Here is a 15,508-nt window from a genome sequence, read left to right on the forward strand (position 1 = left end):
GAAAATTATAAGTGATGGCATCATGTTTACTCTTCAAGCTTGTGGAGCAAGTCAGACCAGTAACACAAGAGACTTAGACATTTTCGCCCCTTGACTGCGTTTTAATAGTTCTGCCCATAACCTCACATAAGCCAGGGTTAGGCAAGCCAAGGTTAGATTTAATAGCCAGATATGACCTTGCATGAGAGTCCTCTGTAACATTTTAGAGCCCTCCAGACAGGCTGTTGTAGAGCTGGCCCTTTAGAACCGACTGTCAGCTGCACACAAAAGCAAAACAGGCTCGTGGTATAAAAAAATAAACATAACAAAGAATTTAAAATCCCTCATATTTGCTCAACTTCATCACCTGCAATCCTCTTCAAAACAAAAAAAGAGAGATCTCTCCATATCCTGAGAAAAACTGCATGTGGAACACTCTCTTCCAAAGCTGTCATTCTGTTTCTGGTTCAACTGGCCCAGAACATTTGTCTTTTCTCACATTTAATCCACCCAATTAAGCAGAATGGACCTTCCGAGCTCATCTTCCTGTGTTTTACAATTTCCTGTCCCTTGCAATGGTGGCTAGGGTCTGTTAGCAAGATTCAGAAGAGATTTAAAATCCCCTCTTTGAACTGCCTGCTGATTGGTGGAGGGTGTGTCTCCTGGTTCCTCCAAACCCTTGTTTAAGGCCACTGTTGTCTGTTCTCTTTTCTTTCCTTTACACCAGTTCTGCTATTTTCAATCTGTGTAACTATGGGAAGCTATTTGCCCTTTCTTTTCCTGTTTTCTCCTCTGCAATACAGGGATAATAACAATATTATTTACATGGAGTAGTCACTGGCAATTCTCTGCCCACATCCCCTCAGGCCTTACTACTTTGATGTACAACCATCCATCTTCCACCTGCCTGAAGGCTTAATTAGTGGCCCAAGTCTACCTGATCACAAAATATGCCAGAAGGACTAGAGAGTTAACATCCAGGGAGCAGCCTCTCAGCTAATGACTGATGGAAGCTGGTGAATAAATATGCCCTTGACTGGGATATCTGGGAGGCACATGCCTGTATGCCCCTTGATATGGGACAACTTTGAGTTCTCTGTGCCAGCTCACAGGGTTCCAAGCAGGACTGAGTCCCAGTTGCCTACAGTGCTGACCTGCTGCATAACAGGTCCTCTCTTGGCTGCCTGACCCATCTCAGTTCCTTAGTCCCTCACCAGTGTTTCCTGGGATCATCCCCAGATGATCTACTTGCACGTATGTCTTTGACTTGGAGAGCCCAACCTAAGACAGTAGCATTCAACATGTGTGGTTTTCTCCTTCAACAGTGCCCTCTAGACTGCCCAGGGATATATTTTTCTCTACTCATTTTACTAGTCTTCCATCTGATTCCTCCATGTCTCTCCAGTGTGAACAGAGGACTTGCCTGTTACTGTCCAGAACAAGCAGAAGCCATCAGCTGGCAACTGCCTTAACCAGCCCATTTCTAACATTTGTAGGATTAGAGACAAAATTTTATGAATAGAGGCTTCTGCCCTGTCCCTTTCCCAAACCTGTTCTCACAGAATAAAGAGCCCATGCACCTGTGTGTGGACAGTTCAGACCACACAGCTATGCTCTGTTTACACTCCCTGTAAGCAGCTGCCTCTTGGCCACCCCTCAGACCATTGGTGATGTCCACCTTCTGGAGGTCCACAAAGACCCTAGATTCTGAAGTCTTGGGCACCACAGTGTGTTCTAGAAGGGGAAGCATGGGCTCTGGATAAACACATTCGTTTGGGTCATAGAGAGAGATAAGCCTGAAGTGCAGCTAGAGCTGGTCTTTCTGAAATGTGGGGCCCAGGGCAGGCAGCCCAGCTATCAGGGTCTAAGGGTGGTACTAGGCTTAACTCCTCTCCCTCAATTCAACAAACCTTCCCACATCTGCATCCATCCTCCCTACCTTCTGTCCTGTGCAAAGCAGGAAGTGTTCTCCTATCTGAGGCCAGTCCCTTCCCTCCACTTGGGATCTCCATTCAGAACTCAGGGTCAGGGAGAAGTGGGAGGCAGTGAAGAGAGCCCTGGCCTTAGGAACAGAAGGGAGTAGGTTTCAGTTCTGGACCTGTCATTCACTGACCAAACCTGTATTTTCTCACTTTTAAAATGGTAGTCATGGTGCTCGCTTTGCCCACCTTCTATGGTTGGCATAAGAACTAAGTGATGTAATCAGGGAAAAGTGCTGACTTAACTGAATAGCACTATACAAAGTGTAAAGAGATATTACTCTTAGTTGTGGCTGGGCACGGTGGCTCATGCCTATAATCCCACCACTCTGGGAGGCTGAGGTGGGTGGATCACCTGAGGTCAGGAGTTCAAGACTAGCCTGGCCAACACGGTGAAATCCTGTCTGTACTAAAAATACAACAAAGAAAAACTAGCTGGGCATGGTGGTGGGCACCTGTGATCCTAGCTACTTGGGAGGCTGAGGCAGTAGAATCACTTGAACTGCGGAGGCAGAGGTTGTGGCAAGCCAAGATCACGCCACTGCACTCCAGCCTAGGTGACGGAACAAGACTCTGTCTCACAAAATAATAAAATAAAAAATAAAAAATATATTACTCTTAGTTGCAGTTCCAATTTTTTTTTTTTTTTTTTTTTTTTTGAGACAGAGTCTCGCTCTGTTGCCCAGGCTGGAATGCAGTAGCACTATCTCAGCTCACTGCAAGCTCCGCCTCCCGGGTTCACGCCATTCTCCTGCCTCAGCCTCCTGAGTATCTAGCTGGGACTACAGGCGCCCGCCACCACGCCCAGCTAATTTTTTGTATTTTTAGTAGAGACAGCGTTTCACCATTGTTAGCCAGGACGGTCTTAATCTCCTGACCTCGTGATCCGCCTGCCTTGGCCTCCCAAAGTCCCAATTTTATATACAGTAGTTTATAGAAGGCAGTTCCTGGAGCTTGGGAAAACAGCTTCTTTTAGGCCTCAGCTAATATCTTTGGACAACTGGGTAATTTGCTTTCTTCTCATTATTGGGTGATTGCAAAGGTTTTTTTTTTTTTAATTCACATTATTCATGAGGGCTGAGATTCTTAAATAAAATATCCTATCAAGGAACCAAATGCTATTATATTATCTAATGGAGATTTTACTCTAATCTTTTAGAAAAGCTGCCTTAGAATGTTAGCTCAAACCCATCCTAGAGTCCAAAACAATATTAGTTTCTTTTCTTTTAAAAATGTCTATGTATTTCAGATATTACCTTTGAATAGTCACTAACAGCAGGAAGATATGCAAAAGACTTGTGAGTCAAGTGTAAATGTTAAATGAGATTCAAAGAACATGGCTGAATTACCTGGTCCCTATGGCACAGCTAAGAAGGGTTTGTACATTCTTAATGAGTCAAAAAACAAAGAAGAGTTATAAAACAAGAGACTATAAATGGACCTCAAAGCCTAAAATATGTACTATTTGACCCTTTATGAGAAATGTTTGCTGACCCCTACCCAAAATGATTGAAGGACTCATCAACTCGCTTCATCTTTCCTTTGTCAGCCTCTCATGGAATGACCTCCCGTTTCCAAGGGCACCCTCAGAGCCAAGCCTGGGGATATATTATGATTCTGAGCCTAAAGATCATTTGGGGATGGACTTGTTGAGAGCTAAGAGGGGCCTCTGGGACTAAGCACAAGGTCCTGAGTAATTTTTTTTTTTTTTTTTTTTTGCGGGGAGATTGTTGAGGGAAGTGTTGGAAGGATCACAGCACATGTTCTAGACTCAAGAGTAGTAGCACAAATAGAGCTCAAGGAGACCTTCTCAAGTTCTTGATTTTTTGTTCACTCAGCCTAGGCTAGAAGAGGTGCCTGGGTCTCCTGGTCTTGACTTATTTTTTCCTTTTTTTGGAAAAATTTCTTTTTGGTAGAGATGGAGTCTCTCTATATTGCCCAGGTTGGTCTTGAACTCCTGGGCTCAAGCAATCCTTCTTCCTCGGCCTCTCAAAATGCTGGAATTACAGACATGAGCCACTGTGCCCAGCCTCAGTCTTTACTCATTATCGGGGTTGTGTGGTTGGGAGAACAGATAAACTGGTCAAAATGGAAACTGCACTAACTGGTAATTTTTTTTTTTTTTTTTTTGATAGAGACGGGTTTCACCATGTTGCCCAGGCTAGTCTCGAACTCCTGGACTCAGGCGATCCACCTGCCTCAGCCTCCCAAAGTGCCAGGATTACAGGCGTGAGCCACCGCACCTGGCTGAACTGGTAAATCTTTGATAGCCATCTGCAACTCTTGGTTACAAATTTTAGCTTTGAAGTCAGAAGTGAAAGCAAGACTACACAGTCCTTGGAGAAGGTGTCAGGCACTACCCTCAATTTGTAGCCTCAAATATCACAAACCCAGCATGTCCAGACCTTTTCCCTTGTGTCTTACACTACCTTCTCCTGGCTTCAGCCAGAGATGGGGGGAAAGGATTTTCTGCTCTTCTAACTCATGGTTTTGGAATAATTGATTTCTTCCCCTTTATACTCATTTCTTCCCTTTGTTGCCAGTCCCTTCACACTTACCTTCAGTCCTGGAGGGAGGACCTCTTGCTTGTGGATCTGGATGACAGTGATACTCACAAGCACCACAATACTCACAAGCAAGACCACCAAGGCAATGATGGTTGGAGTTCGGTAGAGGACCTTGAGGCCTAAAATGAGAAGACCCAGAAGACACTTGAGGGGGAGGTAAAAACCAGGCACTGGTATTCTTTGTAGAATTGATGGACTGGCCCCATAATCAGGTGCATAAACCACTTTCTCTGGTGTTAGCGAGACCCACACTTATAAGATGGAGTAGCAAACAAACTCCCCTTCTCCCCAGTTTTGGGAAAGCACAAACAATACCTATTTGCCCTTCCTCACAAATTGTGTACTAAAACAGTGTTGCAGGGAGGGTGTGCAAGGTCTAGTTTTCTGATATTTTGGTTATCCCTGAGATGAATTACAATAACATTTGTTTTACCTTTTTCTTTTTCTTTTCTTTTATTTTTTGAGATAGAGTCTCACTCTTATCGCCCAGGTTAGAGTGCTGTGCTGTGATCTTGGCTCACTGCAGCTTCCACCTAGCAGGTTCAAGCGATTCTCCTGCCTCTTTCTCCTGAATAGCTGAGATTATAGGTGCCTGCTACCACGCCAGCCAATTTTTGTATTTTTAGTAGAGACGGGGTTTCACCATGTTGGCCAGGCTGGTCTCGAACTCCTGGGCTCAAGTGATCTGCCTGCCTCAGTCTCCCAAAGTGCTGGGATTACAGGTGTGAGCCACCACGCCCAGCTAACATTAGTTTTAATGGAGATTCAAAAAATCTATTTTTAAAAAATTAAACCAGGTGATAGAATATTTCACTTAAAAATAATCTCATAGAATATTTCATTTAAAAATAATCTCAGTTAAAGAAAAGAAATTAGGCTGGGCAGATGGCTCACCCCTGTAATCCCAGCACTTTGGAAGGCCGAAGTGGGTGGATCACTTGAGGTCAGGAGTTCAAGACCAGCCTGGCCAATATGGTGAAACCCTGTCTCTACCAAGAAATACAAAAATTAGCCAGGTGTGGTCGTATGCGCCTGTAGTCCCAGCTACTCGGGAGACTGAGGTGGGAGAATTGTTTGAAGCCAGGAGGTGGAGGTTGCAATGAGTTGAGATCAAACTACTACACACCAGCCTGGGTGACAGAATAAGACCTTGTCTCAAAAAAATAAAATAAAATAAAAATAAAAAAATTAGTACTATACTGAAATGATTTCATTTATTTGAAGTTCTAAAGTAGGCAGGTAACAGGAATCAGAATAGTGATTGCCAGGGGGCAGAAATTGGGGCAGGGATTCACTGGGAAGGAATATGTGGGCACTTTCTTGGGGTAATGGCAATGCGCTATACATTATAGGAGTGTGGAGTATATGGATGTGTGCATTTGTCAAAACTCATCAAACCTTTCAAAGTCCTTTGGAGAAAACTTGAAAATGAAAGCAAATCAGTGTCTTAGGTATAATTTCCCTTTAAAAAAACATTCTTATAAATTGCCCTTACTATTCTAAAAACATACTTTTAGAAGGCAAGAACACCCAACTTAGGGGCACAACTTAAGATCTATCCATTTCGCTGAATAGAAGTTACACCTAATTTTTTAAAAAGATAAAAAGACATTCAATGAAAATACTGACTAAATAATAATCTTGGGCTGGGTATAGTGGCTTATGCCTGTAATCCCAGCTTTGGGAGGCTGAGATGGGAAGATGCTTGAGGCCAGGCTTTAGACACCAGCCTGAGCCACATATTGAGACCCCATCTCTACAAAAAATGAAAAAATATCAACTGCGCATGTGGTGCACACCTGTAGCCCAAGCTACTCAGGAGGTTGAGGTTGGAGGATCCTTTGATCCCAGGAGCTCAAGGCTGCAGTGAGCTGTGCCACTATACTCCAGCCTGGCAACAGAGTGAGACCTTGTCTCTAAAAAAATAATAATAATAGTCTTGGTAAAACTATTGGGACATCAACATAAATGACAACCAAATGGTTGAAATATGATGAAAACTAATAGAAAGATCACTAGGTTCATCGAATTCCAATATATATCTAATCAATTGGCTATCTAAATGTAAATTAATTAAAATTAAAAAAATGCAGTCTCTCAATCTTACTAGCCACATTTCCAGTGTTCAATAACCACATGTGGGCTAGTGGCTACTATATTGGACAGTGCAGCCATATAACATTTTCATCATTATAGGAAGATCAATTGAACAGCAATTCGATAAATCCTGTCTTATTCCAGAACATTATTCCTAGATCATCATAACCTATGCTTTACCCCTTCATTATTTCTGTAAGACATTTTCCCAGAAGAAGAACAGGGCATGTCTATGCACCCACGATATAATTAGATTCAGCCCCCAAATTCAGTCACATCACAACATTTGCTACAGGAGGGCAGTCACGCAGTAGGTCTTCATGGCTCAGAACAGCTAACTCTTTCCATCTCAACTGATTCCCCTGAAGTGTAGCTGCAGTCACAGACACTTCTTGGTGTCAAAGTTGGTCACTTAACACCTTAATCCTCCTACCTTGTCATCGAAAGTGTAAACTGGTAGGTACAGCATCAATGGAGGGCAATTTGTCAATATTTATGAAAACTGCAAATAAGCATGCCATCTGACTCACAATCACACTTTTGGGAAGTTATCCCACAGAACTAGCTCCACATGTGTAAAATGACTTAGACACAAGGTTACTCATTACAGAATTGTGGGTAATAGCAATGGAAAGGAGAGCCAACTGCCATGGAGTTGACCTGCAGAGCATATAAAGAGGTCCTATATCACTTTTCTGTGATTCCAAATAAAAGTACAGGAACCAGTTAATCCACAGAGGCAAACTTTTGCATTAGCTTTCAAAGAATGCATTTGTCAGTGTTAGTTATAGAAGTTTAAGGGATTTTTTCCCTCTAACAAAATGTGGTAGAAATTTAATCTGCCAAGTTAAACTTGTCCTTTGGAAGGAATGTAACAGGTTAGTCTATATGAGTGATGTTACAATCTCTGTGTTAACATTTCAAAGTGTTTTGGGGGAAAACCTAAAAATCAAAGGAAAACAGCTCCTCAAGTGCAATGTCCCTTTACAAAAATAAAAGTTCATATAGATTGCCCTTACTATCCTAAAATCATATCCTTTTGGAAGACAAGAATACCCAATTTAGGGGCATGAGTAAAGAATGTCTATCCATGGGGGAGGAGTGTGTGATATGTATGCAGTTTCCTGACCACAGCTACGTGGCTGGCCTCCTAAGTCTTCTGTGTTTCAGCAGTTTTCAAGTAAAAAGCTATGATTACCTTAAGCAAACTCTTGTCCCAGCAGAAAAGCTTATTACAAAGCAAAATGGACGAGACCAGGTCTTACTCATTTAGGAAATGCAGCCTAGAGCTGTGCTGTCATTAGGGCTGGACAAACATGGTAATTGCAAGGTACCTACCTGAGCGTGGAGAAGCCAGAGCCTTCTGGGCTTCCACATGAGCAACTCCAAAAAGTGCTCTAGAGGCAGGCGGGGCAAGCTTAGAAGTGTGTGTGTGTGTGTGCACGTGCATGCACACACATGCTCGTGCCTTCCAGTGTGAGAAAATCCTGCACTTGTGCCTGCAGTATCAACCATAACGACACTGACCCACAGTGAGGGGTGGGGGTGTTGTAGGCACTGTGCCAGCAACATTTGGATGGGAATACAGGAAAGATCCAAGTACTTTACAGTTGATCACAAAATCAACAATACAGTATTCTAAAGCAAACCTTACACACAGCTAACTAAGGGAAACCACAAGGGCCAAATTAATGGATTATACAAACCGGAAAAACCATTTAAGTGAAACATGCATGTTAGTCCTTGTTTTGTGTGGCTTTGATGAAAAGCATTACTTTTATTTGAGGAATGCCGGTGTTGAAACCCAGCTGAGTACTGAGTCTCAAACCAATAAAGTTAAACAATTATTTGCAGGGGATATGGATGAAAAACTGTAGGCCGAAGCTGGGATTCTCTTGCGATTTGGCAAAACCACGCTTGCTACCTGCTGAGAAATACTAACCTGCTTGCTCACATGGTTGGCGGGTCAGCACAGCGAACATCTTTTCTCCTAGCTGCAGGTGAGAGAATACAGGATGTCAGTAAGTCCATGGCCCCCGGCCTCAGAAGTTTAAAGAACGAGCGCAGGTTAAGACAAAACCCATTTTACTTCCTCCAAATCAAAACCTCATCCCGGGAAAGGTCAGCCCAACCCCAGAACTTCAGAGACAGCCCCAAAGCTGGAGCTTAAATTCCATGTCATCTCCCCAAATGCAAGGAAATGAAAAATGGATTTGCTGAAACTTCAAACTGAAAAGGTTTTCCGAAAAAAGGTCTTTTTCTGCAGATTGTTCCACCTGTACACACACCCAAGAGAGAACAAATCTTCCCTCTATTATTAACATTCACAGAGCTGAGGCGGGGCTTTTCTTCAGAACATCAGCAAGGAAGGTTTTTGTGTGTTCGTGGATCGCGAGCCTGGAGCCTCTCTTTAAAGCCCGGGGAGGGGAGTCTTTAGCTGCTGGCTGGAAATTGCAAAGGGATGTCGGGGCCCTGGGATCCAGCCCCCACCAGGATCTGGGGTCACCTCTCTGGACTGCGTCTCTGCATAGCCGCAGGCATCTAAGCGCCCAGCACATCTGCGGATCCGTGCAGGCAGTCGGTAAAGACGCTCCCACCCGTCGTGGGCATGACAGGGACCACCTCCCCGCCGCCCAAGGATTTGGGGCTCCCGTGTTTCTGTCTCTTCCTCTGGCCCTCTGAGGAAATCCGATTTTGTTTCTTTGCCTCCCAACTCTCAGTCTCACGCAGCACCCCCGACTCCTTCCTCGGCAGCTTAGGCGCCGGGTCCCCTGACCTTACCTGTGCGGAGCCGATTCGGAGAAGGCGACTAGCGCTGCCGCAGAGGCGGCCCGCGGCGAGCGCTAAGGAGGTGTCAGCCCAGACGCCGGGAGGCGGCGCCGGGTGGGGCGGGGGCGGGGCGGCCTCGGCCTGGGACCGCCCCCCGCGTCCGTGTCAAGGCCAAGTGCCTCTTCACCTTTTCTGGTTGCTCTCACCTTCACACCCAGCCCTCGATGGAAGGGGAAGGGAGAGAGAGCGCGCCTCTTGCTAAAAGACCGACCCTGCCTGCCCAGAGAGCCTTCTGTCCCCCTCCAGGTCCAAGCCAAACAGCACTTCACCTTTCCTCTTTCAGTTCCCTCCACACTCACCTCTACCTGAAGTCGGAGAGGAGGGAGCCAGGCCTTGCCCTGAGAACCCACCGGAGCCTATGTGGGCGAGGGGGAAGGGAGGTGTCTATTATCTGCCTCCTTCTTGGATCTGTGTCAAGACCAAGAACCTTTTGATCTGTCTTCTAGTTACCTCCATTGTCACCCCAACCCTAGGTGGAGGGAAAATGGGGACAAGGCCAGGCAGGGACTGGGCACTCTGTGGGTGGGCATGACCTCATGTGGTCCCCCGGTGGGTGGCTCCTGTGCTCCGTCTCTCCACGGGGTGGAGTGGAGTCAAACACCTGTAATGTTGGGAGTGAGGCCAGTAGGCAGGCTGGCCCCTAGGTCGCTTGGGCCTAAAGCACAAAGTATGGCAGGCACATTCCCTTTCATACTTAGCAGAACTGCCTTGGCCATGCCCAGGGACATTCTTGCTGTTTACTGAGCAATGCTCTGCCCTACCCCATTTAATACGGGTGTCATAAGGCCAAAACTCAAGACAAGTACAGCCTAGAAGAGGCAAAACAGAAAAGATAACAAAAAGGCAGCATGTGGGCTGCAGTGATCCAAACACCCCAGGAGTCTGTCTCAGTGTACAGCAGCAGGCAGCCTCCCAGCTCCTCTGAGTGACCCCAGAGACCCTTGGAGTGATCCCAGCAAGAGGCCTAAGCAGGCCCTGTTTGACCATCCCTCCTTGTGGTTCCTGCATGTCTGGAAGGAAGAGTTGAGTCTCTGGCTATACCCTGCCATAGCCTGCTTTCTCCTAGAAATCCACTAATTTTCTGTCCTGTGCAGGTGGGCCAAAGCCCCTAAGACAAGAAGTCCTTAAGATAGGAATGCCCCTGCTTTGATACCTCTGAGCCCAGAGAGGTGGGCCCCAAGCCTGAGCTATGTGTGTGTGCTTGTGTGTGTGTGTGTGTGCGTGCAAGAGCACCATGGTCACTCACCGAGTTGGATACAGGTGGACCCCATTGGGGGATTGGGACAGGGTCTGCACTGGGGGTGTCAGACATTCAGTGAATACTTGCTGAATTAAAAGACTTGTTTCTTTGAAAGCTGTGGGCCAATGAAACATAAGGCATATGGCTGGCAGCCAGGGGTCCGTCTGCACCCAGGGGGCTGTAAGTACACAAACAGCTGCTGGCAGTGCACCTGGACCCAAGCTCAGTTAGATAGCCCCAGTGGGTGAATGACTAACCTTAGCATCCCCAGTGACTTCCCAGGGGCTGGGAAAAGGTTTCCAGGCCTAATGGGCCTTGAAAGGCAGTTAGTGCTAGTGTATAAAAATAACAGAGATCAGTCCATGCCAGCTTTCCTCTCTGCTTGCATCAACCTACAGACCTTGTAAGTGTGAGCATCAGCCTCCTTTGAGAGACCTGTAGTCTCCAATTCTCCTTTTATTTTTCCAAGCTTTTCTGGAAACTCTTTGCTCCAGGCACTGTGTCAAACTCCTTTGCAGCTTCCAAAGTAGACCTAGTCATTTAAAGGCATTTCCTCATCAACCTTCCACATGCAAGAACACACACACACAGACACACACACACACACACCTTTGTGAGTTTTCCTGATTATAAAATAATACAGATTTGCCCACCAGCTATCAAAACATATTGTAAAGCTACAGTAATAAAAACAGCCTGGCTTGGGCACAGGAATATACTGAGAGATCTAAAGAACAAAAAAGATAGGCCACAACAGACTATTGGATATAGGATTATAAGATAAAGAACAGGTTGAAATAACATATTATTCAATAACTGGTATTGAAACTACTGGCTCATTTGGAAAAGGATTCTAATTACTCATCACCCACAAAAATAGATTTTAGGTGGTTTAAAAATTTAAATGTATAAAATAATTTGACATCCTAAAAAATGTAGAAGAACATTTTTATCATCCTTGGGAAAGAACAGTCTCTTCTGCTATGCAGTCAAAGCAAGAAGAGAAATAAAGTCAACAAATTTGAATCCATGAAAATGAAAAACGACTGAATAGAAAGACACCACCCACCGCAAACCTCCCCCACAAAAAAAAGATAAATTCTCAGGAAATACCTAAGAATGTGACAGTAAAGAGTTTAAAACCATAAGATATACTAAAGCCTATAGAAAAATATGAATATCTGAAATAGAAAATGGGCAAGTCACATGCACTGGCCAATTTACAAAAGAAATATGAATGGCTGACTAACATGGCAAAGATGCTTAATCTCATTATTTACCAAAAACTGTCAACTAAAACTTTGGTATATTTAAACGAGATTAAAAAAAAAACTGATTAGCCTTGATTAGCAAGCAAAGTTTAAAAAGATCTAGGCCAGGCACAGGGGCTCACTCATGTAATCCTAGCACTATGGGAGGCCAAGGTCGGCAGATCACCTGAGGTCATGAGTTCAAGGCCAGCCTGGCCAAAATGGTGAAACCCCATCTCTACCAAAAAATACAAAAATTAGCCAGGTGTAGTGGTGCATGCCTGTACCAGCTACTCGGGAGGCTGAGGCACGAGAATTGCTTGAATCTGGGAGGTGAAGGCTGCAGTGATCCGAGATGCTGAGATCATGCCACTGCACTCTAGCCTGGACTACAGAGCAAGACCCTGTCTCAAAAAAAAATAGCAACAATAATCAGTGGTGCTTGTGTTGGAGAAGGTGCCAGGAAACAGGCCCTCTTGAAGCATCTGATGTGTGCCATGTCCTCCCACTTCTCTAGACAATTTTGCTGGTTCATGCTCCTTTCCTGAGAGTTTCTCAAGACTCAGTCTCCAGGATTATCTTCTTCTCATTCTGTATTCTCTTCCTAGGTAATCTCATCCATGCCTACGTCTTCTGTTTTATTCACAGAAGTTCTCAAATACAGGGCTCAGGCTTCCCCTCTTGATCTGTAGACCTAGAGAATTCTGTTTTTCATCTTTCAAGTGTCATATAGGCACCTCACATTTACAGGGTTTCAAGCAGACCTCCTTATCTTCCCCTACCAAACCATCAACTCTTCAAGCATTTCTCATCTTGGCACTCCCCACTTATCCAGGTGAGCAAGCCAGAAACCTGAGGGTTGCCTTTCATAGTCTCTCCCCCATTATACATGATCAATCAGTCACTAATTACTGCTGATTTTAACCTCTTAATTGTCTCTCCAATATGTACTTCCTTCTCTCTCAGCCACCATCATGGTCTGAGCCAGGATTTCTCAGTTGGAGCACTACTGATATTTCAGGTCAGATGATTGTTGAGGGAGCTGCCCTGTGTATTGTAGGATGTTTAGTAGCATCCTTGACCTTTCTCTACTAGTTGCCAGTAACATCCTCCCACACACGGTGTGACAACCAAGAATGTCTCAAGACATTGCCAAGTGTCCTCAGAGGAGTAAAATTTCCCTGGTGAGAACCACTGGTCTAAGCTACCATGCACTCTTTTCTGGATCTTGGCAACAGTCTCATAAATCTCTGTGTCCATTTTCTTCCTTTCTGATCCATTTTCCCAAGCCAACAGGGCCCATCTCTTCAAAACCCAGATCTCTCTGTGTCAAAACTCTCTGTAAAACACTCTTCTGTGCTGTCCATTTCTTAGTGGATTCACAATCAGATTCTCAGTGTGACCTAGAAGGCCCTGCAAGGTATATTTTCTATCTCTCTTTCCAGTCTCTATCAACCCATACTACTTCTTACTTCATGCTCTGAAGACAAACCAGCCTTCTTTCAGTTTTTCAAATATATCATGTTTACTCCTGCCATAGGACCTTTGTACATTATTTTACTAATTAGCACTTGTTTACACTTTTTTTCTCACCTCAGTCATTTCACTGATACTTCCCCGGCATCCTCTAATCTGGATCATACATCCAAACTGGGCCAAGTCCCTTAATTATGTGCTTTTAAAGCAGGCATTCCTTTCTTTCAGCTAGAGTTTCATTACGTCATTGTTGAGCAAATGACCCCTGTTGCCTATCACCAAAGCAGCAGTCCCAGGATGTTAACTTACTGTATGGTTTGCAGATGTTCATACAGTAAGATGTATGTTTGCAGATGTCACCAAGAAAGATGATTCACACAGGCACTGGATGGAAAACACTTTACTCATATAGAGAAGAGATGGAACAGGATTAGCTTCAGTGATGACTGTGTGTCCCCATGGCAGTGGGTCTTACCCTCCAGCTGATGCAGGGAGATGGAATGCATACACTGCTCTGTTGCTGCAGGTGAAGATCCTCAACCCATCCACCCTGGGGCCAGAACTATAGAAAGCTGGAGGTGCACTTGATGGCCATTGACCCATGCGCTTAAGAACAAAGAAGTACACATGAAACCCGGAACAGGGAAAGTTATTACAAAGCAGAGATGTGCCTAGCATAGGCAATGATGACTCTTTATCTCTGTGCAAGAAAATGTTCCAGGCCCAAGGCTACTCTTATGTAACTATGCAGGGGGTGAGAAGCTGTGCACAACTGCTTTTCATAACAGGAATTTTCTCGTTAGTCTTTCTCTGTCCACTAGACAGTAAACCACATGCAAGCAGAAATCATGCTTTTCTTACATCACTTTTTGCATTCTCAGTGCCTAGCACTGTTAACTGTCTAGTGAGCACTCAGTAAATATGTGTTGAATGAATAGGATGCTCTTTTATAGATTAAGAATATTAACCATTTTACTACCTTATATGATAAATACTTTTCTGCAGTTTTCTATTTAAGACTCAACATTTTACAAGTGATTGCTATCTCTCTGATTGTATGTTGAGGCTTGTAGTATTGGAGATAATTCATAGCTAACGATAGACCAGAGGGACAACCACGTTATCAGAGAATGTTATACTGATTAGGAAACCTGGCTTGAGTCTCAACTCTGCTAATTACCAGCAGATGTGCGATCTTAGACATATCTGTAGACCTCTAGGATCCTCAGTTTTTTTGTCTGTGAAATGAAGGCATTAGATGAATCAGACAGGTTGTGATCCCATTATTTTTGAAAGCACATGGCTAGAGATATATATCATTAACACAAAGGGAATAGTTGGAGTTTGGGGAGAAAGTAGAGATGAACAGGAGTAAAGGGCTAAGAGTGGAGCCTTGGGATGGGAGTTAGACTGCCAGAAGTCATGAGGAGTAGATGAGGAGGAAATGGAGCAGGTATGTGTGTGTGTGTGTGTGTGTGTGTGCATGTTTGTGTGCCCATGTGTGCATGTGTCCCACACAACCCTCTTTTATGCCCCCTTCAAAGCAGACCTCACCCGCCCCATTTTAGCCAAACTTAAGTTCTTCTGAAATTTATTACTTTCTTCATTTTTCTTGATGCACCTTGTTGGTCCAGCAAATTTAACAAGCACAATGAAAAAATGATTTTGCTCTAAATTTATGGTCTTGTAATGTTTTTGTGGATGGAGAGTTGTAGACAAAGAAGATTGTGTCCAACTAAAATTTCCAAAAAAATTGTATAAGTCTGAGTTCTCCAGAGAAAGTGAACCATATATCTGTATATATGTAAATAGATTTATTATAAGAAATTGGCTTATGTGGTTACAGAGACCGAAAAGCCCCAGGTTTCTGCAGTAAGCAGAAACTGGAAACCCAGGAGAGCCCAGGATATAGTTGTAATTTGTGGTTGAAGGCCTGAAAACCAGGAGAGCTGATGGCGTAAGTTTCAGTCTTAGCCCAAGCCAAAAGGCAGGAGATGACCAGCGTCTCAGCTAGAAGACAGCAGGCAGACAGTGAATTCTCCCTTATTCCACCTTTTAAAAAGTATTTATTTATTTTTTAGAGACAGGATC

The 15,508-nt window shown here is 44.2% G+C and overlaps 1 protein-coding gene across 1 annotated transcript in view; it reads right to left on the bottom strand.

Moving 5' to 3' along the window:
- Positions 1-9,501, bottom strand: part of ENTPD3 (ectonucleoside triphosphate diphosphohydrolase 3) — a 40,556-nt gene extending 31,055 nt beyond the window's left edge. Inside the window, exons 1-3 of the mRNA XM_054552258.2 lie at positions 9,404-9,501; positions 8,565-8,616; positions 4,517-4,644 (exon numbers count right to left, since the gene is read on the bottom strand). Of these exons, the coding sequence (XP_054408233.1) occupies positions 4,517-4,644; positions 8,565-8,604 (168 nt within the window). The 5' untranslated portion in view covers positions 8,605-8,616; positions 9,404-9,501. The remainder of the gene's footprint in view (positions 1-4,516; positions 4,645-8,564; positions 8,617-9,403) is intronic.
- Positions 9,502-15,508: the final 6,007 nt, after the last annotated feature.

This window comes from Pongo abelii, chromosome 2 (assembly GCF_028885655.2).
Source record: "Pongo abelii isolate AG06213 chromosome 2, NHGRI_mPonAbe1-v2.0_pri, whole genome shotgun sequence".
In the NCBI taxonomy this organism is placed as follows: domain Eukaryota; kingdom Metazoa; phylum Chordata; class Mammalia; order Primates; family Hominidae; genus Pongo; species Pongo abelii.